This window comes from Coregonus lavaretus, assembly GCF_964263955.1.
Source record: "Coregonus lavaretus genome assembly, chromosome: 40".
Classification (NCBI taxonomy): Eukaryota; Metazoa; Chordata; class Actinopteri; order Salmoniformes; family Salmonidae; genus Coregonus; species Coregonus lavaretus.
In genome coordinates, this window is record NC_140027.1 from 6,411,278 (window position 1) to 6,435,775 (window position 24,498).

Consider the following 24,498-nt stretch of genomic DNA (forward strand, 5'->3'; position numbering starts at 1 on the left):
GTTGCCTAATAGATCCATGCACTTGCCTCATTGCCATACATTTAAGGTAGTACCACTTGCTTTCATAACGATGACATGGTGCACATGGAAAACACAGACAAGCTTCATTTGAATTTATAGAGGAACCCAGAACCAATATGTTACACACGCAACCAAAACCACTGTCAACATTGAGAGAGACAACATTTCCATTGTGTCATTGAGTGTCCGGTAGACCAGAAAAGATGAGAAGTAGGCCTATTGAATAGGCAGGCAGAAAGAGGCAATAACTGACAGAGCTATTCAGCTTGACCCTTCAACATTATCTCAACAGGTGTAAGAGCATGTTGTATTTCATTCCACTGATGGTAAACACTTAGCTGGGAGACAAAGAGAAGCACACAATAGCTAGAAACAGAACAGGTAAACTCAATGCAGCTCTGCAGAACATAGAGCCAGTTCTTCACATTCAGACCGTTGTTTGCTCACGACAGACTTCAACAGAAAACAAGCTTCAAAAGGAACAAGAGAGAGGAAGAGATTATCGCTACACATGAAAAGATGTAAGAGCAGATCAAAGGCTTAGCCTTGTCTACTTCCGTGTGGTTAATGGGTTCAGTAAAGTCCTTCATATGCATATTCCCTGTTCTAATCTACGAGCAAATGGAAAACAAATCCCCATGAAAACAGAGTAGTCTTCTTTGAAAGCTGATAGACTGAGGTCCTCTGATTTGTCTATCAGTAATTTGCAAAGTGACAGATGAATTAACCCATTATGTTTTTCTGTGCAGAAAACAGACTGTGTAAGTGTCTATTCTCGTCTGTTTTCAGTTAGAGGTATCGGTATCTGTGACTAAAATAGGCATTGCCACTTGTTACAATACTGCGCTATAGTTCAATGGCTGCAAAGGGTTTTGGGCCATAGGCATGTAACTACAAGCTAATTCAGTAACCGTTCTGACTCAGTAACCTTTGAAAACAGAATAACCATGTACCTGTCTTGTTTAAATATTTGTCAGAGTACAATATTGGAGTTCAATGGATCACGAATACATATTCATCCAAAAGGCTTTATTAACCAAATGCTATCCTGCAGTGAACACTGAAAAGTTGCATACAATACACACACTGTAGGATTCAATTAAATTAATCCAAGATATATCGGTGCTGTTCGTGCTTTCTGAGAGTCTATATGGGTGATGTTTATTTACCATGTACATAGTGTAGCAGAGTACAGTAAAGGACTAGTGGTATGCATGAACAGTAGACATTAAGAGACATTGAGAATGCAAGAAAAAAAGAAACATAGGAAGTCAACTAGAATGAAAAGAAACAAGTGCCTATGTAACAGAGTTGAACATTCTTGGTCTCATTGTGTGTGTACACTGTATTTGTGCGTGTAGCTCAGTCATCTACTGTGATGTTACGGAACAGGTAAGCCATGGACTCTCCGTTGTGGATGCGTCGGATGGCCTCGGCCAGGATCATACTGACGTCCACTGTCTTGATCTTGGGACACTGGAGCTTCTGGACCTCATGAGGGACTGTATTGGTTACCACCACCTGGGGAGGGGCACAATGACGGTTACAGCAGGGACTATGTTTAAGAATGCCCTCTGAATTATTCAGCCCCCATTGGAAAACAGCAGTGTATTCTAAGGGTTTTTTGAGTATGCATTGCATATAACTGTATTTGGGTATCGGTTTGTGCACTTACCTTTTTAAGAAAGCATAGATTTGTTTGACTGATCCAGCAAATAGACATAATTCCAACCTTGAGCTGCTTCACATATCGGAGCAGCAGACTACTTACAATAATTGTCAGTTGTGTTGATGTTAGAAAAGACATCCATCTTGCGCTTAATAAAAACCTGTGAGTACGGCTTGTGTCCTTTGTCTTACCTCATCGATGGCGGACTCCTCTATGAGCCGTGGGGCCTCTGCTGAGAGCAGGCCGTGTGTCGCCATAATGTAGATCTTATAGGCCCCTCTCTCTTTCAGAATCTCAGCGGCCGCCACAAAGTCCTCCACGTCGTCTATGATGTCATCCTGAGAGAAGGAAACGACAAGAAAGGAAGGACTTAGAACAAAATAACAACAGTTATTAGAGTCTAACTAAATAAACCACTAGCGCTGTATCATACAATATGTCCAAATACATCTTACATGAGGACTTCCTCAGAACAGTGAGAGTGAAACTTCAATAGTTTATATAACACTTTAATCTTTCTTATTAGCAATAGCTTGGACAATGCAGTTTTTTGTCCCATAGGGGTTAAAGTTGAATAGAATTGAGAAAGACGATCAAATTCTTACAACAATGATAGCGATGCGGCCTCCCACATCTCCCACTACAGTTATAGGTGGTTTCTCCTTGGCCATCATTACTGAAAGAGAAAAAGAGAGAGGTTTATCATTACTTTCAAAACAGTGGTGCAGAGAAAAAAAGACAAAGTTATTGGGAGAGGAGATTGAGTAAGAAGGGATCAAGTTCAACACCTGCAAAAATCATGCAAGACAGCTCTAACTCAATGTCCACAGACTGCCACAACCACTACAGTATAATCCTGAAAAGTCAATATTTTGACAAAGTGACAACTAGGTTAAATTACCCCATTTAGGTCATTATAATTTTTGATTTGGTGTAAGTATAGGGCAGCTTCAGGCATATTGTGATGGTAGCAACACATGGCTCATGTGTATAGAGCTGTCTTCCTTCCCACAAATAAAACATCCGGTTTGGGATTTAGGGATCCACACAGCAACCCCATGCCAAATCATAACCAACTTCAAACCAGTTTCCTCATCGTCAGCCCAGAGGTGTCCAACCAGATGTCTGCATATTTAAAAACTCTCAGGGTTTAATCATGAGGCTCTACTTGGAACTCAGAGGTGTTGACATTAGCAACAAAATTATTTTGTTAAAATAAATAGATTTTTAAGGCTTGGGGGGAGGGGGTTGAGTTTTTAAATAAACTACAATCATACCGTTGCTGAATCAGCAAGATAGCACAAAAAATTCTAAACTAGGAATTGATCAAGAAAAAGGATGCAGGGGAACCCAACCAAGCTTGTCATCATGCCTCATTCGGCCTCTGAGGTGCTTGCAATGTTTCCTTAATCTCCATTGGAGTTATAGAGACATACAGTTGAAGTCGGATGTTTACATACACCTTAGCCAAATACATTTAAACTCAGGTTTTCACAATTCCTGACATTTAATCCTAGGAAAAATTCCCTGTCTTAGGTCAGTTAGGATCACCACTTTATTTTAAGAATGTGAAATGTCAGAATAATAGTAGAGAGAATTATTTCTTTCAGCTTTTATTTCTTTCATCACATTCCCAAGGGGTCAGAAGTTTACATACACTCAATTAATATTTTGGTAGCATTGCCTTTAAATTGTTTAACTTGGGTCAAATGTTTCGGGTAGCCTTCCACAAGCTTCCCACAATAAGTTGGGTGAATTTTGGCCCATTCCTCCTGACAGAGCTGGTGTAACTGAGTCAGGTTTGTAGGCCTCCTTGCTCGCACACGCTTTTTCAGTTCTGCCCACACATTTTCTATAGGATTGAGGTCAGGGCTTTGTGATGGCCACTCCAATACCTTGACTTTGTTGTCCTTAAGCCATTTTGCCACAACATTGTCCATTTGGAAGAGCCATTTGCAACCAAGCTTTAACTTCCTGACTGATGTCTGAGATGTTGCTTCAATATATCCACATAATTTTCCTCCCTCATGATGCCATCTATTTTGTGAAGTGCACCAGTCCCTCCTGCAGCAAAGCACCCCCACAGCATGATGCTGCCACCCCCGTGCTTCACGGTTGGGATGGTGTTCTTCGGCTTGCAAGCCACCCTCCAAACATAACGATGGTCATTATGGCCAAACAGTTCTATTTTTGTTTCATCAGACCAGAGGACATTTCTCCAAAAAGTATGATCTTTGTCCCCATGTGCAGTTGCAAACCGTAGTCTGGCTTTTTTATGCCGGTTTTGGAGCAGTGGCTTCTTCCTTGCTGAGCGGCCATTCAGGTTATGTCGATATAGGATTCGTTTTACTGATACTTTTGTACCTGTTTACTCCAGCATCTTCACAAGGTCCTTTGCTGTTATTCTGGGATTGATGTGCACTTTCCGCACCAAAATACGTTAATCTCTAGGAGACAGAACGCGTCTCCTTCCTGAGCGGTATGATGGCTGCGTGGTCCCATGGTGTTTATACTTGCGTACTATTGTTTGTACAGAAGAATGTGGTACCTTCAGGCATTTGGAAATTGCTCCCAAGGATGAACCAGACTTGTGGAGGTCTACAATCTTTTTTCTGAGGTCTTGGCTGATTTCTTTTGATTTTCCCATGATGTCAAGCAAAGAGGCATTGAGTTTGAAGGTAGGCCTTGAAATACATCCACAGGTACACCTCCAATTGACTCGAATGATGTCAATTAGCCTATCAGAAGCTTCTAAAGCAATGACATCATTTTCTGAAATCTTCCAAGCTGTTTAAAGGCACAGTCAACTTAGTGTATGTAAACTTCTGACCCACTGGAATTGTGATACAGTGAATTAATCTGTCTGTAAACAATTGTTGGAAAAATTACTTGTGTCATGCACAAAGTAGATGTCCTAACCGACTTGTAGTTGAAAAACGAGTTTTAATGACTCCAACCTAAGTGTATGTAAACTTCCGACTTCAACTGTAGTTAAATTTCCCAAACGGCATAACATTTATGGGGCAATGATTGGCCCCATAAAATTGATGCCCATCACCAACCTGGCAGTGGAATACAGTAGGTGCCCTCTGGTAAGGCATTTGCATTAGTAGCCATTTTGTTGGTTGCTTTAAAAGTGGTCAAAAGTCAGATAAATGCTACATTTGAGGATGAGAGGCATGTTGAAGGGAATGTTGACAAGCCACATGGTTTCAAACTGGTATTAATTGTAGTGCATCTCCAAAGTATACATGGGAAGAGCCATGTATTTTTCCATGTTGCTTGCATGAATGCATCCAGAAGATTCTTATTGCTATCGGCAGGGTTGAATGTGATGATTTTATTAGCATTTTGGAAATTCACAGTTAATTGTGTAATAGACAAAAGGCATGTAATGTCAAAAATGTATCAAGTGAGGAATCCCGTACAATGTAAGCTTGGGAATATATGAAAGACCTTGACACCAATTTGAGGTAAAGAAATCTGCTGTTTTATAGATATCTTGTATCAGTAATCATACCAAATTTGGTGACAGCCAACAGTATAAACCAGGGGTGTCTTCGGTCTTCACTGAGGTCCGAAGGGCAGCACAAAAATAAAAAAAATTGTCCTCTCATTTCCGATGCTCCCCGACTGAATAGCTTTCATTTCGATGACTGCTAGCAGGCAGGCTGAGTGAAAAGTGCCAAGACTATAACTGTAGGATTATTATCATTTCTACACATTCGATTTGGTTTTAGTCATTTCAATGTCGACAGATATCTTTTCCACTGATTTTTTATTTTTACTCAAACCCCTGCGTCTGTTTGACCCCCCCCGTCTAAACACTTAACTGAGATTTTCAAAAGGGGAATTTAGAAATTCAGTCCTAGTAGAAATGGAAAGTCCCTCAGTAGACCTCAACATTACATGCAGGCAGGTATAAGGCCATCGCAGATAGTATTGCAGGATGGGGGTTAGAGGAAGAGAGAGTGGAGCGTGACGGTCGTACTTGGGAGCTCTATGCCTGGGAATGGAGCCTGGTGCCTCCCCGTGTCTTCAAAAGATAAATGGTATATGTTAACACTGTCATATACAGAGAAATATAAAATAGACAGACAGACAGACAGACAAAGGCAGCATACTGACAGACAACTCCAGAACTTAAGACAGGCTTTCTGGTCCTATTTATCCAAGGAATACAATAAAATAAGGTTTAATATAAAGATTTAAAGGTGTCACTTTGCTCCGTATCTGAATTTAGCTGCTGTTTTGATAAAGGGAGACCAACCCTGTGTTTCTGTATAAAGGAGCGGAGAAATGGAGAGAAGTACGAGAGAAAATAAATAGTCACTGTATAAAAGGAGGGAAAAAAGAGGGTGAGAAGAGAAATCCAGAGGCTGTGTGGAGGAGAGGGGAATGAAGAGGAGGGTAGAGGGGATGCCTGTTATTGCCTGCAGTATTTCTCAGGCATCTGCAGTAGTGTCAGGCCCCTGAGAAGGAGTGCTTTGCTGCTGAACCAACACATACTACAGCCCTGACTGGCTGGACACTCCAGTGGTACATGGTCAGCATGAGGACAATGTGTGGAGGTCCTCTTTGCTACTGGTGCCTTAGGGCATTCAGGGCGGGATATTTAATAATTAAATAACTTTCTCTGGGTTATGGGTTGTTATTTGGACAGATTACCACTTTTCCAGTCCATAAATGTAAAATACAGTGTTCTCTTTTCTGTAAATACTGTTCCATTAGATCTCTATAAAGCCTCACTTTGACCCAATGCCATGTTTTACAGTGTCTCTATAAATGGATAGGATCAGAGTCTGGGTGTACGTGCATTCACAAGTGAATGCATGCTACACGGGAGACTCATCCCAGTGCCGTCTACTCCCCATAAGCAGTGGGGGTTTAACCCTGCGGCTCAGGCTCATTAACTCTCCATGGATTCATCTGATAGAGTCAGGGCTCAACTCATCCTGTCCTGACACTAGTGGTAAACCAGCACTGTCTGCTGACTAGGCAGATTACTACATAAAGTGGGGGAAAAAGTATTTAGTCAGCCACCAATTGTGCAAGTTCTCCCACTTAAAAAGATGAGGCCTGTAATTTTCATCATAGATACACGTCAACTATGACAGACAAAATGAGAAGAAAAAAAATCCAGAAAATCACATTGTAGGATTTTTAATGAATTTATTTGCAAATTATGGTGGAAAATAAGTATTTGGTCAATAACAAAAGTTTCTCAATACTTTGTTATATACCGTTTGTTGGCAATGACACAGGTCAAACGTTTTCTGTAAGTCTTCACAAGGTTTTCACACACTGTTGCTGGTATTTTGGCCCATTCCTCCATGCAGATCTCCTCTAGAGCAGTGATGTTTTGGGGCTGTCGCTGGGCAACACGGACTTTCAACTCCCTCCAAAGATTTTCTATGGGGTTGAGATCTGGAGACGGGCTAGGCCACTCCAGGACCTTGAAATGCTTCTTGCGAAGCCACTCCTTCGTTGCCCGGGCGGTGTGTTTGGGATCATTGTCATGCTGAAAGACCCAGCCACGTTTCATCTTCAATGCCCTTGCTGATGGAAGGTTTTCACTCAAAATCTCACGATACATGGCCCCATTCATTCTTTCCTTTACACGGATCAGTCGTCCTGGTCCCTTTGCAGAAAAACAGCCCCAAAGCATGATGTTTCCACCCCCATGCTTCACAGTAGGTATGGTGTTCTTTGGATGCAACTCAGCATTCTTTGTCCTCCAAACACGACGAGTTGAGTATTTTGGTTTCATCTGACCATATGACATTCTCCCAATCCTCTTCTGGATCATCCAAATGCACTCTAGCAATCTTCAGACGGGCCTGGACATGTACTTGCTTAAGCAGGGGGACACGTCTAGCACTGCAGGATTTGAGTCCCTGGCGGCGTAGTGTGTTACTGATGGTAGGCTTTGTTACTTTGGTCCCAGCTCTCTGCAGGTCATTCACTAGGTCCCCCCGTGTGGTTCTGGGATTTTTGCTCACCATTCTTGTGATCATTTTGACCCCACGGGGTGAGATCTTGCGTGGAGCCCCAGATCGAGGGAGATTATCAGTGGTCTTGTATGTCTTCCATTTCCTAATAATTGCTCCCACAGTTGATTTCTTCAAACCAAGCTGCTTACCTATTGCAGATTCAGTCTTCCCAGCCTGGTGCAGGTCTACAATTTTGTTTCTGGTGTCCTTTGACAGCTCTTTGGTCTTGGCCATAGTGGAGTTTGGAGTGTGACTGTTTGAGGTTGTGGACAGGTGTCTTTTATACTGATAACAAGTTCAAACAGGTGCCATTAATACAGGTAACGAGTGGAGGACAGAGGAGCCTCTTAAAGAAGAAGTTAAAGGTCTGTGAGAGCCAGAAATCTTGCTTGTTTGTAGGTGACCAAATACTTATTTTCCACCATAATTTGCAAATAAATTCATTAAAAATCCTACAATGTGATTTTCTGGAGAATTTTTTTTCTCAATTTGTCTGTCATAGTTGACGTGTACCTATGATGAAAATTACAGGCCTCTCATCTTTTTAAGTGGGAGAACTTGCACAATTGGTGGCTGACTAAATACTCCCACTGTACATGAGGAGAGCAACACCTCAAATATGTTTGCTGAATATGCTTTGTAGTCTGTGGGTGATGGACAGGTTGAAGAGCAGTAACACTGATTTGTGTGTGTTAGGGTCAAAGGCAGGGGTATTTTCTAGTGGTTGTGTGTGTGTGTACACGCATATGCGTGTCAGGGGTATCTTACATGGCAGCTCCAGACCAGGGTGGCCAGAGGTGGTGCGTCCTGAAGACAGTGGAGGGGGAGAGTGTCTGCCGTCGGCCATGTCAGACTCTGAACACTGGGCCTCCCCATGCATCACCGCCAGGCCCAGCCGCAGCCTCTCAGCATAGGACTGAGCTCTGGAACAAAGACACACAGAAAAGGATTTAAATACATACAAGCAAACATAAATCACAATCACATCATTCACCATCTATCTTGCTGGAAAACTCCCAACCTTTATGTTACCTCTTGGCCGCCGAAGGGGACTTTGCAACGATAATGGCATTTCTGTAGTCTGGAATCTAGAAAGAGGGAGACAGTTTTTGGTAACAAATAAGCATTATCCAACATGATTTCACAGTTCAACACCACATTAAAACTAAACTCTAGTCAACAAATACATCTAGATAATGATTGAGATTATACAAGAGACTGAAGAGGATTCTGAGTAATGTAGTCTCACCTCCTCCTGGATGTACTGTAGCAGGAAGGGGGAGGCACGCAGGTTATCAACGGGGAAACTGAAGAAGCCCTGGATCTCCTTCTGGTGTAGGTCCATGGTGATGATGTGAGTTAGCCCTGTAACAACACCAGTGGGTCAAGCAACACCCTAGCTAGCCCGGCTCGTGCGTATGTCCGTGCGACCATGATAATTGTCCATCCCCACCAGACACGATCAAGACACGCAGGTTAAATACCAAAACCAACTGTTAATCAATTATATTAATTTTGGGGAAGGTCAAAACACACATGAAACGTTCATGGACATTTAGCTAGCTAGCTAGCTGTTGCTAGCTAGTTTGTCCTGGGAGATGAACATTGGGTTGTTATTTTACCTGACATGCATATGGTCCTCTTTTTAGCTGGTTCTTTGTATAATTTATGTCCCGGAGTCATACAAAATTGTGTTTCTCTACTCCGACGATTAATCCACAGACAAAATGGGAAAACGAATGAGTTAATTAGTTTTTAGTTAGTTATCTTTGCTTAGTCTGTCTTGTTCGTCGTTGAAGCACCCACGTGGGTTTGTATCCTCATGAAAACCAAACAAAGTTATATTTTAGCGTTCGGCAACGCAGACGCTCGTTGACACGCGAGCAATGTGGATGAAATTGAATAACATGCGTACATTTATTTTGCAATACTCGCGCATGTAACATGGCCAGTCTAGTCAGGGTGTTAGCTTTTGCATGGTGATACATTAAGCGTTCCCCTACTAAAATACCATATATGACCGTTCGCTTTTCTGCTAGCTGTACGTGGTGACAGAGTTGATGGACTTGTTATGGTGTAACGTTACCCAACCTGGTGTCAGAGCATTTCGCATTATTATGTCCGTAAATCAAAGACACTCCATTTAGTATGATATGTTACATTTCGTATGGTATATATTAATTTGTGGATGTCCATCACCCATTTCGTATGATATGTTATAAATTACAATTTGTATTATATGTTACGAATTTGCGAAATGTACGTGTTACGAATTTCCAAACAGTACTATGTTACGAATTTTCAAGACGTATGATACGGTTAAGGTTAGCTAAAAGGGTTAAGGTTAGGGAAAGGGTTAGCTAACATGCTAGTAGTTGCAAATGAGCTAAAAGTAGTAAGTAGTTGAAAAGTTGCTAATTAGCTCACATGCTAAAGTTGTCCGGGATGAGATTCGAACTCGCAATCTTTGGGTTGTTAGATGTTCGTCTTATAAGCCCACCCACCCTACTTTAATTTTTGCCTTAAGTAATCATCTGTCTTATGTAACCATTCCATACGTAACATATTATGCTTTTTTTGAGTGTCCCGGATTTACATTTACTATGTTACGTCTAGTCTATGAGACCAGGCTGCGTTACCTCACAGTACATTTTTTGTTTGTTTTTTAAGCCTCATTCCTAGAGGTCTATACAGGGTTGTCATCTTGCCAACAATATGTCAATGCTAATAGCTACGCGTAGAACTCCTACCATTTGTGTACAACTTAACTTAGCAGTGTTTTAAACTACCTTTCTACAACATCGTAACCTACTATGCAAAAACATCATTCTTGGTATCACAACAATGAGAAAAATCACATGATGCATACAATAACCATATAGTATCATACCAGCTTTAGCAAGCATGGAGGCCAGCAGCTTGCAGACAATGGAGCCCCTCTTCCTCATCTTGCACTGCTTGCTGTAAGGGAAGTAGGGGATGACCCCTATGATGTTCTTGGCACAGTTAGTCTTGAGGGCGTAGGCCATGACCAGCAGCTCCATGATGGCCGTGTTCACATCTCTGGGTAGGACAAAATAACCATTCAAGAGGCAATGGAGACAGATTAATAGAGATAAGATAATGTAATAAGATAAAGTAGTTATTGTAGATATTTCAGTAAACTGACGGGGTATAAAATTCAAGATGTCGGCGCATCTCAAGACCACATTAGCCCACAGAGCGTTCGCTCTGGGAGTTAACGCTCGTCTTTGATGAAACACACGCACTACACATTTAAGTGAGTGAGTCTATGACGCTAGTCAGTGTCCTACAATGTTAACTTACTTGACTACGTGCCCATTGTCCTGGCACTATCGCCGCATCGTAAGACAAGACGTTGGGCACCACCCTAATAGTCGTTCCCTAAACTCTGAAGTATAACCTTGAAAGCTTCGGGGCATTTCTAAATAATTAAGCCTCTCAAGATCGTATCGAAGAATGACTCCATTGTTGTATGGGAATCAGCCTGTTCATGCACACATGACTAAGTCGCTTGGATAAAAGCGTCTGCTAAATGGCATATTATTATTTATTATTAGAAGCAGAGGCAAACTTTGTTGGGGTCTTGATGCACTTTTATTAACACTATAATTAGTAATGAAAGATAATGTCTTATTACTTAACTAATACAAAGAGTGCAATGAGGTAGTGCCAGAGTAGATTTGGCCTAGGCAGCCTCCTGAAACAGCAGAGCCAACAACAATCATAAAAGGGCAACTCTGAACCCCAATTTCACCCTTTGCCCAACCCCTTCAAATGTTCTAAAAATCTATTTCAGGCTAGAAGTTGTGGGTGGGGGGAATTACTCATAAATATTCATTTTGGGGGTGGGTAAACATTTTAATACCTAATCCCAACACTTTTTCACTAAAGCATACTCTGATAATAAAATTATGTGCATTGTGAGCAAATACATCTCTGGACAGTTAGCTCACAGTGGTTAGTCACCAAGTGCCTGACATATATTGCCACTTGCAGGGTAAGTTGGAATCCACCTTGGGGTGCAATTTTTTCTTTGTTTATGTGGACTCACATTTATTGCAGTACTGTGTTGGGAAGAACAATGCAATAATCACCTTAAAATTAAGATTAGGGGCTCAATTCAATCCAACCTGTACTGCATTATTTATGCTGTAGCTCTTTTTACAATTGTCAAATTAACTCACAGATTGGTCTTGGGTACCAGGGCCGGCCCGCTCATTAGGCAGGATTAGGCGCCCGCCTATGGTGGCAGATTGACTAGGGTAGGGCGGCATTTTCTGAGCTAAACTGACCAAGACTCAGCTCCAACACACACATGAAACCTCACATAATTAATTCTGCACAAAAACAATGACAATTTCTCTCAACCTGTGGTCAATGGGCTTTTAAGGTGAGCGCTGATGCTGACCTATGATAAGCAGTGCCCACTGTCACATTCCCAGTACGCCTCTCCAGGGTGCTGATGGAGAGACGCATCGCTGTGGCGTTCCACCAACATTCCATCAAAATGTTTTACATAAATCATGTAGCAGATATAGCACATGGTAGAAAGAGTATGTGGCCTTTTCTGTAACCTACAGGCTGGAGATAAAATGTATGACAATATAATGAGACTGACACTTTTTACATCATGCAGGTTTCTCCGATTTTTTTGTTGTTATTCTGTCTATCACTGTTCAAATAAACCTACCATAAAAATTATAGACTGATTATGTCTTTGTCAGTGGGTAAACGTACAAAGTCAGCAGGGGATCAAATACTTTTTTCCCACACCGTATACACAAATACATATATTTATCTTCTAAGACTTTAATTCGGGAGATGGTAACTCGTTAAACAACTTATTCCGTGGTGCCCCAAATTCCTAATGAGTTAATTGTTACATGATTAATTTAATAGAGTAACAATTAAACATAGTTAATTGATTTGATAAATAACAGTCACAACAAAATATTGGCACACTCCACTTACCAAGACCATTGCCAAATAAGGCGTGCTGTCACCTGCTTTTATAGTGAGCCTTGAGGTGGTACCACCAGCACATCTAGAAGGGAGTGTATTTCATACCGAACCCCTCCCTTGAGATGGCGAAGAGGCACCTTCTCAAGGTGCCTTCTTGACATTACGATTTCAATGGTAGAGTTGAACCGCGAGGGGCAAAAAGAGCTAGATTTCCTACTAAAATACCTAAATATATCACTTTTGCAACGAACTGTCATAATTAAGACCAGAATTGATGAGTTTCACTATAAATAAGCCTATTAAAATCTGGTTTTCAATTAGAAATAAATAAAAAGTTCAGGAAAGTTACTCTTTACAGCCAACACAAAGGTCAGTGCCCCCTTGCTGGCTATTCATATTGCAATCTCACTTTACCAGGCAACTCCTGCCAACCAATGAATGACATAACCACTGGATGAAAAGATGTAAAGTGGCGGACAGACACACAATGTCTGCCTAATTTCACAAGGGAATACTTTTACTTTCCTCTCATCTAGTTCTAATGAAGGTTGATGGATTTGGTTCTGTGGTGACACTGCATATCCAACCAACTAGAATATACACACACTCAATTCAGACGGTATAAAACACATGACACCCGGATCCGCTCACCTTGGAATGGTCTGAATGATAAAGATGTCTTGACCACGAACAGACTCTTTCACATCCACCCTGGTTTCTGTAAATAAAAAAAGCAGCAAATCAGTTCCAGGAGCAAGTAACCCCACAAAAAATGTCTGCAGCATTGAAGGTCCCCAAGAACAGTGGCCTCCATCATTCTTAAATAGAAGAAGTTTGGAATCACCAAGACTCTTCCTAGAACTGGCCGCCCAGCCAAAGTGAGCAATCGGGGGAGAAGGGCCTTGGTCAGGGAGGTGACCAGGAACCCGATGGTGCTGACAGAGCTCCAGAGTTCCTCTGTGGAGATGGTTGTCCTTCTGAAAGATTCTCCTCATCTCTGCAGCACTAAACCAATCAGGCCTTTATGGTAGAGTGGCCATACGGAAGCCACTCCTCAGTAAAAAGGCACGTTGACAGCCCGCTTGGAGTTTGCCAAACGGCACCTAAAGACTCTCAAGACTATGAGAAACAAGATTCTCTGCTCTGATGAAACCAAGATTGAACTCTTTGGCCTGAATGCCAAGCGTCAGGTCTGGAGGAAACCTGGCACCATCCCTACGGTGAAGCATGGTGGTGGCAGCATCATGCTGTGGGGATGTTTTTCAGCGGCAGGGACTGGGAGACTAGTCAGGATCGAAGGAAGGATGACCGGAGCAAAGTACAGAGAGATCCTTAATGAAAACCTGCTCCAGAGCGCTCAGGACCAAAGGACAACGTCCCTAAGCACACATCCAAGACAACGCAGGAGTGGCTTTGGGACAAGTCTCTGAATGTCCTTGAGTGGCCCAGCCAGAGCCCAGACTTGAACCCGATCGAACATCTCTGGAGAGACCTGAAAATAGCTGTGCAGCGACGCTCCCCATCCAACCTGACAGAGCCTGAGAGGATCTGCAGAGAAAAATGGGAGAAACTCCCCAAATACAGGTGTGCCAACCTTGTAGAGTCATGCCCAAGAAGACTTGAGGCTGTAATCACTGCCAAAGGTGCTTCAACAAAGTACTGAGTAAAGGGTCTGAATACTTATGTAAATGTGATATTTCGGTTTTAGTTTTTTTTATAAATTTGCAAAAATGTCTAAAAACCTGTTTTTGCTTTGCCATTGTGGGGTATTGTGTGTACATTGATGATGGAAAAAAAAAACAATGTAATCAATTTTAGAATAAGGCTGTAACGTAACAAAATGTGGAACAAGTCAAGGGGTTTGAATACCTTCCGAATGCACTGTATACCAGGGATATTCAACCAGAGCCTGCTGGTTTTCTGTTCTACCTGATCATTAATTGCACAAACCTGGTGTCCCAGGTCTAAATCAGTTATTGATTAAAAGGGGAACAATGAAAAGATGCAGTGGAACTGGCTTCGAGGTCCAGAGTTGAGTTTGAGGGATCTATACTATAGTGCTATAGTAGGCCTATAGATTATATATACACTTAGTGTACAAAACATTAAATAACATCTGCTCTTTCCATGACAGACTGACAATATGAAAGCTATGATCGCTTATTGATGTCACTTGTTAAATCCACTTCAAATCAGGGTAGATGAAGGGGAGACGACAGGTTAAAGAAGGATTTTTAAGCATTGAGACAATTGAGACATGGATTGTGTACGTGCGCCATTCAGAGGGTGAATGGGCAAGACAAAATATTTAAGTGCCTTTGAACAGGGTATGGTAGTGGTACCAGGTGCACCGGTTTGAGTGTGTCAAGAACTGCAACACTACTGGGGTTTTCATGCTCAACAGTTTCCTGTGTGTATCAAGAATGGTCCAACACCCAAAGGACATCCAGCCAACTTGACACAACTGTGGGAAACATTGGAGTCAACGTGGGCCAGCATCCCTGTGGAACGCTTGACACCTTGTAGAGTCCATGCCCGACGAATTGAGGCTGTTCTGAGGGCAAAAATGGGGGGGTGCAACTCAATGTGACTAGTTTCAGGAAACCTCCTGTCGCGCGTCACTACTTCACAGGAGAGGTATTTGAACGTAAACATATTTTTTTAATTTTTTGGCAGAAATTCCTTCTGGAAATTTCAGAACTTTCAAGTGCCTTAATAACAAACGTGTATGCCATCTGTAAATACGAATAAAATGTTTAAATTACGAGCCTAGTTGGTTTAGCCACGGAAAAAGACAGGAACCTCTCCGCTAGCCATGATTGGCTGAGATAATGGATGGGCTGGACATGAGTTTGGATTGGTCTGCCATGTAGCACACTTATTTCTATAGCATGAGCTGCTCAGTATGTGTAGGTAATCCTTTCGAACACAGCTTTTTCGAAAGATATCACAAAGAACTGCAAAAGTGTTGCTAATGCTCTCCACTTTCTGGAGGACAGAGTTTTGAAATCTGTGGAATGCCCGGTGGAAGCAGAGTATGATAGCTAAGGAGATGGAGAAAATTCTGGCGTTTGATTGCAAATATGCGGAGGGAGTAAAAAAGAGAACACACAGAAGGCTATTGTATAAAACACCTGTCTCCGGGTTACATCTTCAAACTAAGGGCAACCATGGCATCCGTGACAGAGGGAGAAGCGTTCATCCATGTATACGGGTAAGACAGTCTAGCTAGCCCACATTTTCAATTATTTACAGTTTATAATTTTGGCAGAAAGTCGATTTCATTGCAAGTTAAATCGTACTGTTAGCTAGCTAGCTAACGTTAGCTGGCTGGCTAGCTAACATTACGTGTATGATCTGTGTAGTAATATTATGTGTATCTCAGAGCCATTTGCATTGCTAGCTATAGCCCAATGTTAGCTAGCTAAGTAACATTGAACGTAGTTGGTTAGCTTTAGCTACCTGTAGCTTCATAAAGGATAGCAACATTATGAGTTGGGATTATGGTTCATTGTTTAGCTATCTAGCTACTTCTAAACAAAAGACTCTACTGTGCAAGTAACCTTTTCACTGTACCGTTTACACCTTCTGTATCCTATGCATGTGACCTGCACCAAAGTCAAATTAGGATATAACGTTAGGCCAATGAGACAGTGTCCAAGTTCTAAAATTATTTTATTCAGACACAATCACAACCATAAGCTATTTTCTGTAATTAGCTCACCATTAACTTGTAAATAATGATCTTGTTGTGAGTTTATTTTCCTGTAATAATGAATACAAATTAGCTAACGTTAAGACATTGTCAGCTATATGATATGGTCATTATTTTTAACTGGCTAGTCAGCTAACAAGCTAGAAACTAACCAAAACATTGTTTAGAAAGTTGCTTTTTGTTGCTAAACGGATAGGTTTATTGGTGTTAAAATACACCAATTATGCTATTTTGGACCACCAGGCTGCTGATGTCATACAGCCTTTCGTTTTTGTGTTTATACTTTTTCATAACGAAAACGACACGTTTGATGTCGGACGACAATAGAGAATGTTCATGATGTCACTGCGACAACTGTATAAAGACATGTCAATAGACGTAGTATAAACCTTTAGTCTTGAAATCTTTGGTTGTTTAGTACACTACTGTAGTCACTCGGTTTAGCACAGGGCCTCACATGGCTTAAGAGGGTGTGAATGATCCTGAATTGGTGTAGACAAAGAAGAGCTCTCCAATAGGTGTAGGGGATGTAGCTCAGTTGGTAGAGCATGGCGTTTGCAACTCCAGGGTTGTGGGTTCGATAAAATAATGTATGCGCTAACTGTAAGTCGCTCTGGATAAGAGCGTCTGCTAAATGACTAAAATGTAAATGTAAAATGTATCAAAACGTTCAGCCATTTTCTCAAAAGTGGGGTTACAAGTTTATCAACTTTCAATGCAGAAATACTTTCCCATTATTCCTCAACTGTAGTGTATGATATACCATTTTCTAGCTCCGAGTCTCTACTTTTATACAATGTAAAAAACACAATTTCACATTTTGCCACATAAGACCGAATCAAGCCGGTCGTTCACATATTAGGAAGGTGTACCTAATTTTTTGTACATTCAGTGTATACTGTATGACGCTGAAAGGGATAACCTGGCATCTCACCTCTGTTGGACTCTTGGTAAACAACTGACTTTCCCAACTCTACGCCAAGCCGTCTGCAAGGAGAGAAGGAAGGTGTTAGAGTAAATAAACACACACAACTAATCGTCCACACACAGAAGGAATGCCCGCCTTGTGAGTAACTGGCCCAACTGTCATCCATTATTATTAATAATCCATTATTATTATTAATAATAAATAATCATTCTTATTAATATTATTCTTATCCATTATTATTATTATTACATTATTATTGTGTGGGTGCTTATATTTGTCCTATTTCACATATGTGAAAGTGTGTATTATGCACGTGTGAATTGGAAATGTGTTTTTTGCATATTCAAACTCACTCTGAGACACCCACAGAGAGTGGGGTCACACCCAGGGTCTGCCATTATCAAAGACGACCCTGTAGCATTTAAGGCTAAGCGCCTTGCTCATGGGCACATTGGCAGATTTTTCACCTTTTTCGGCATAGGGATTCGAATCAGCGACATTTGTTACTGGCCCAACACTAACCACTAGGCTACTTAACTAGTCCACTCTCGTTTCTCAAATGCCCTGACTGTCCAAAAACAGTGAGTGAGAATAGTGAGAATAGCAAAGTGAGTGGTTTATGACATGGCTACACCCCATCTGCTAATGTGAAAACACTGATAACATGCTACTATGGGTACTCAACTCAAGTGCTTTAGGCCCCATTCCCACTACGAGAGATGGAGAGTCTGAGGAGCGGAGTGGCGGAAGAGATTTCTACTTTTCAATTCACATTACATCCTTGCCTTACCTTACCTTACATTGTGGCTGGCAAAGCGACATTCTTGGTCCGCAGCTCAAATTGACCGTAAATATCATATTAAAACATATTACAAAATGGAATAATGAAACCATCCATATATATATATATTGTTATTATTGATATAGTCAAAGACTAAATTAATTGCAATACACTGGTCCCAAATACACTACATGACCAAAAGTATGTGGACACATGCTCGTCGAACATCTCATTCCAACATCATGGGCATTAATATGAGGTTGGTTCCCCCCTTTGCTGCTATAACAGCCTCCACTCTTCTGGGAAGGCTTTCCACTAGATGTTGGAACATTCTTACAGGGACTTGTTTCCATTCAGCCAAAATAGCATTATTGAGGTCGGGCACGGATGTTGGGCGATTAGGCCTGGCTTGCAGTCGGTGTTCCAATTCATCCCAAAGGTGTTCGATGGGGTTGAAGTCAGGGCTCTGTGCAGGCCAGTCAAGTTCTTCCACACCGATCTCGACAAACCATTTCTGTATGGACCTCGCTTTGTGCACAGGGGCATTGTCATGCTGAAACAGGAAAAGGGTCTTCCCAAAACTGTTGCCACAAAGTTGGAAGAACAAACCCAGATTTGTCCGTCAGACTGCCAGATGGTGAAGCGTTTCCACTCCAGAGAACGCGTTTCCACTGCTCCAGAGTCCAATGGCGGCGAGCTTTATACCACCCCAGCCGACGCTTGGCATTGCGCATGGTGATCTTAAGCTTGTGTGCGGCTGCTCGGCCATGGAAACCCATTTCATGAAGCTCCTGACGAACAGTTATTGTGCTGGCGTTGCTTCCAGAGGCAGTTGGAACTCGGTAGCGAATGTTGCAACCGAGGACAGGCAATTTTTGCGTGCTATGCGCTTCAGCACTAGGCGGTCCTGTTCTGTGAGCTTGTGTAGCCTACCACTTCGCGGCTGAGCCGTTGTTGCTCCTAGATGTTTCCACTTCACAATAACAGCACTTACAGCTGACCGGGGCAGCTCTAGCAGGGCAGACATTTGCCGAACTGACTTGTTGGAAAGGTCCTATGACGGTGCCACGTTGAAAGTCACTGAGCTCTTCATTAAGGTAATTCTACTGCCAATGTTTGTCTATGGAGATTGCATGGCTGTCTGCTTGACTTTATACACTTGTCAGCAATGGGTGTGGCTGTGCATGGCTGTCTGTTTGACTTTATACACCTGTCAGCAATGGGTGTGGCTGAAATAACCGAATCCACTAATTTGAAGGGGTGTCCACATACTTTTGTATATATATTAGCATAACTAGGCTACACAGAACCACACGGTCCCATTGTAAAATTAGGCTTTTCTTCCCATTTTAAAACCTGTCCAAGTGCAACATGCCTAGCTCTGCCCACTGTGGCGTGGCTTACGGAGCGCTCTTTGAAATAAGTGCTAGAGTTGTTGTATTCCAATTTATTTTCACCACACCGGTGCAAAATTTGTATCTTCCTATAGCAGATCACCGAGACCGCATTTTACATTCATAAACCATGCCGTGGGCCTTCTAAAACTACTCACCATTTGATTACACTTTTCTCAGTCATGTTACCTCATTGACTAGCTAGCTAACAATGTAACTTTACCAGTATATCCAAACATTTTGGGACAAAGAAAGAAAAGGGATAGCTTCTTCAAGAGATCAATGATCATAGCAATGAATGAATGACAGATCTCTTGTACCTGACATTTTTACAGAGACAGTGTACAATTTTCAATGTAATGCATAACTAGAACAATTGTGCTTTTACACAATGTAGAAACCTAATATTCCACAAATTACCTTGTAATTTCAATGACAGGTATTCGTATCAACCTTTTATAATAAACAAATGTCTTTACAGTGTTACATATTAGTTTCTAGGGCACAACATGTGCTTCAAAAGTACCTAGAATTCATGTAGGCCCAATAAGCTCTCTCAATCAATTAAAACAAATATTATTGTCTGGTGCTCTTAAATTTAATGTGGTGCTCCTAACTTTTCGTAGTGCTCCTAAATGAAAAATGTTAATTTAGAGCACTGCTGACCAGGCCTCAAATTTCCCAGCGGCATCGACGGCCCTTGTGTGGCCATAATGCTCCCTAAAAAAATCCATGCCTTGTGGCCAAAGTGCTCCTTATTGAATTCCCGAGGTGCATATCGAAGATGTTAGAAGAACTGTACACATTTACTCATCTTGACTGATGAAAAGTAACGAACAGCAAAAGCACTAACCTATGTCAATCTACTATCCCCACATTACAAAAGTTGACCTATTCTATTGGACAACTTGTAGTTCTGTGCGAGAAATAAATATTCCAAACAGACTCTGCGACAGTTGTGGGACGACGGATCCCAAATTAATACAAACACTGTACGTAAAAAAATTAAAACGTTTAAAAGAAATTAGTCTGTTTAGCACAACATTTAGCTTAAAATGTTGATACACTATTAGGCTATTTCTTGACATTATAAGCGCAGCAATGCGCACAGGAAAGTATGCAATAAGTGTGAATGTTTCAAAAATGCAATTAGCTGGAAAACAGCGCTCTCCAAAGCGCACATCATGGGTTGTTAATATGACTAGGATTGTGTCTTTGGCTGCTGGACTACAAAATAATGTTGAGAACATGAGAAATACTGGTTTCCATGGCATATGAGGAAGTGTTTATGAACGAATTCCCTTAACATTCCTTTGGTCGGAAAGCGGTAAGACATGCCTCATAAAATGACAATTATGTTTATGGTTAAATAGTTTAAAAATTCACTGCCTCCGCTCAGATTATTATATTTGTCGAACATGACTGTAGTTTAGCCTATATATGTGACCCATTTTCGGAAGCTAGGTGTATGTCGCATGTCACTACTTCACAGGAGAGGCATTGCTTTTTTTTTTTTATCAAAATGAGTTTTGGGGCAGAAATGCTTTCTTGAACCTGTGAACTTCCATGTGCCTTAATAAAAAATGTGTATGCCATCTTTAAATACAAATACAATTGTTAAATTATGAGCCTAGTTGGTTTAGCCACGGAAAAAGACAGGAACCTTCCCGCTAGCCATGATTGGATGAGATAATGAATGGGCTGGACAAGCTGAGAGAGGAGTTCGGATTGGTCTGCCATGTAGTGTGCTTCTGTCTATAACATGAGCTACTCCGTATGTGTAGATAATCCTTGCTACCGCAGCTTTTCTGAAAGATATAGTAGCCATGGAGAACTGCAAACGTGTTGCTACTGCTCTCAACAGCATTGCTGCCCTGAATTTAGCAGGCGCTATTGAGAAAGATCAGTGGGGAAAAAGTTGTGAATGAATCAGATGAGGAAATCCCTGACTTAGGTAAAAACATTTTCACTGAACCAGACATTGTAGTCTTCTGATGACAGTGATGGGGAAGAAACAGCAATCAACAGTGTTGTTGTCACGGAAGAAGTTGACAAAGTTTTTAAATCAGCGTAATGCCAGGTAGAAGCAGAGTATGAGAAGGATATGGAGAAAATTCTGGTGTTGGATTGCATCCACGACAGAGGAAGAAAGAGCTGATGATTCTTATGGCATTGCACACGGTCAATGTGAACCGGATTGACTTGACACGTCGAGCCAAGCAAGCTGTACAAACAAAACGGAAACGACACAGGAAGTCTTAGTTAAAGGGGTTCCAGTCTGCCATGAAGCATTCACCCATGTATATGGGTAAGAGTCTAGCTACAGATATTATACATTTCAAATTTTGTCAGAAAGTCATTTTCATTGCAAGTTAAAGCCTAATGTTAATTAGCTAGATAACATTACGTGTATGATCTGTGTAGTAATATGATTAGTACCTCAGAAAACCATTTGCATTGCTAGTTATAGCCTAATGTTAGCTAGCTAGCGAACATGTGAACTACACTACCTTACTCATTCTGTTCAGCACATGGCCTCACATGTGAATCCTTATAGAGAAGGGTGGGGCTAAGGCTTAAGAGGGTGTGAAAGATGGTGATTTGGTGTAGACAAAGAAGAGATCTCTAGTTGGTGTACCAAAACATTAAAAGTCTCATTAAAATGTGGCTACATTTTCTGGGGCCTCCCCCATTTCAGCATCGCTCTGGACATGAAGATTGTAGCCAATAAGCATAGGCTTTCAGCTACACTTTGACATGTAGGCTAATTATTTATGCACATTTACATACACATGTTTTTCTTCACATAATAGCTAGTGTTTTTCAGTTTTCTAATCAATAAAAAAATAGGCTATTTTGGTTCATGGCCTTAGTGCCTTAGCAGATTGGGCACCTCTTGAAGGCCAAATGCCCTTGCCAGTAAAATCACAATATTCCAGGCCTGCTGGTGACCAATGTTCCCTCTATGGCTGTGCACACGAGATTGAACTTCACTCAACTTTCTAGAGTTTTCCCTGTTAGTTAACACTATCAACGTTTCCCTTTACTGTGGCAATTGTGATCGAATCAACGCAATATTAGCCACTTTCAATGCAATGTACCGAAACAAAACAAACTATGCAAGAGATTTTGTTGTAGGCAGAAAGCATCAGAGTAGGATTCAATTTTTCACATGATCAGCCTTATTCAAATCATATGGTTTGGTTTCAATACTTCAAAACCAAATGGTAGGTCCAGGTCGTCACAAAAATAGATGGGTGTTGGTTAAATTGTGATTTTGGTGAATGAAATTATTTATTATTTTTTGGAGTGCAAAGCTCATGAGAAATGAGCAGGATTTCTGAACGCTCAACTCCACTCACATACTTTGATCAGTTGTCATAAAATATTAGATATTTTAGGAAGGTAGAAATAATGTAATATGAGCAAATAAAATGTGTGAACCTGCGATTGGTAACGCTTGAATCGATTTTTTGACGGATGCATGTTACATTTGGATCGGTTTGGGGTCCGCGGACAGATGCACTTGTATCTTAAACATTTGAATCGGGAAAACGGGTCAGTGTCTGGGGCATCAGCTGTAACGGCTCCCTATGTTTGAGAGACTGTTTGCCTGGAATGGGCTCTGTTTGTTAGGCCTGTTTACTTTTAGTCTCTTAGCAAAGTTATGTGAGCTGTCATCCTCTCTCATCCTTGCAATTTTGAGTGACAGGTCCTCTGGAGTCTAGCGACCTAAAAGTAGGCCTAATAGACTGATTTTACACACACAGCCAAATTCTGATATTTTCCCACTATTTATTGTTTTAAGGAGTGAGGCAGTCCCGTTCCTTACTTATTTTATTGTTTATTGGATAGGAGACAGAGGAAAGGTAAGAGTTTTTGATGAAAGAGCAATGGGCCGGATTCAAACCCATACTGGCAGCGGTACATGTTCTCTAGAAGCAGCGCCCTATACCGTTAGACCAGTGGTTCCCAACCAGGGGTACTAGGACCCCTAGGGGTACTTGGCCTATCCACAGGGGGTACTTGAGAAGACTCATGAGTGCACATGAGTGGGTACTTCAGGGGTACTCCGGCCAGAGCAAAATTCATTTGGTGGTACAGTAACCGAAAAGGGTTGAAAACCACTGCGCTAGACCACCACTAATTTGTCTTTTGACTACTTTCAAATACAATTGGGGGAAAAAAGTCATTTGGGTGATATGCAAGAGATTCATTTGAATGCACAGCATATACTTACTCCGTGATCTTCTTGGCGAGTTCGGTGCATGCGGTGGTCGAGTTGGCAGAGAAGACACGGTACCCACTTTTTGAGATATTCATTGTTGAGTGACTATAGGACAGCTTTGAAGTTTGAGAATGACAGACGAGACTTATGAGGCCCAATAAAATTCAATGGCCACGTATTTTGCCTACTCACATCGACAATATCGACTCCTTTTATAAATTCAGGATTTAAGAACACGGAAAACCGTCGAATGAGTGCGGAATGTTACAAAATCTCAAAGCATAAACACCGGCATACAGGTAGCTAACCTACATAACTGGCGTACGTAAACAAGTCCACTTATCGATCGCAGTATGACTGGTCTAACAAACTAGGAAACGGATGAAAACTGAGTTTTTTCCAAATCCACACATAGAGCTGTAGCCCACTCTACGAAAAACGTGCTCCACCTAATTCTTCAATTAGAAACATTTGCAATAGAAGTATACTATAGCAGGCTCGTGTAATCTGAAAAAGTTTATACAATGTTGGTCCTAGCGTCGCTAAGTAAACTGTCTAGCAATGAGGTCGCGTCAAAGAAAATACTACGAGTCATTTCATTGGGTAGCCCACGATTAACATATTGGCAGTAGAATAATCCAATGTGAGTGCTGCTTTGGAACAGAGGAGGGCGGTTTGTGCGAATTTTCAACCACTCAGAGCACTTCAATCACACGCGAGGTCAAAGAGTAACGTTACGTAGCAGGCGTAAAAAGAAGGAAAGAGACGCTGAAGTAATGAGTT

General features: G+C 41.4%; 1 protein-coding gene across 3 annotated transcripts; it reads right to left on the reverse strand.

The window, feature by feature from the left end:
* Positions 1–1,029: 1,029 nt before the first annotated feature.
* On the reverse strand, positions 1,030–24,334 carry LOC311113653 (phosphoribosyl pyrophosphate synthase-associated protein 1-like). 3 transcript variants are annotated; one of them, XM_084156925.1, is made up of 10 exons: positions 23,728–24,303; positions 17,319–17,371; positions 13,321–13,387; positions 10,574–10,746; positions 8,933–9,048; positions 8,716–8,771; positions 8,452–8,606; positions 2,296–2,366; positions 1,882–2,028; positions 1,030–1,542 (listed from the first exon to the last, which is right to left on the reverse strand). In XM_084156925.1, the coding sequence occupies exons 1-10, from the start codon at positions 23,808–23,810 to the stop codon at positions 1,384–1,386; spliced, it is 1,080 nt and encodes a 359-aa protein (XP_084013051.1). In that variant the 5' UTR covers positions 23,811–24,303; the 3' UTR covers positions 1,030–1,383. The 3 variants fall into 3 exon arrangements, with proteins under 3 accessions (XP_084013051.1, XP_084013052.1, XP_084013053.1); XM_084156926.1 differs by lacking the exon at positions 13,321–13,387 and having other exon boundaries at positions 23,728–24,286; XM_084156927.1 differs by lacking the exons at positions 13,321–13,387; positions 17,319–17,371 and having other exon boundaries at positions 23,728–24,334.
* Between the last annotated feature and the right edge of the window lie 164 nt (positions 24,335–24,498).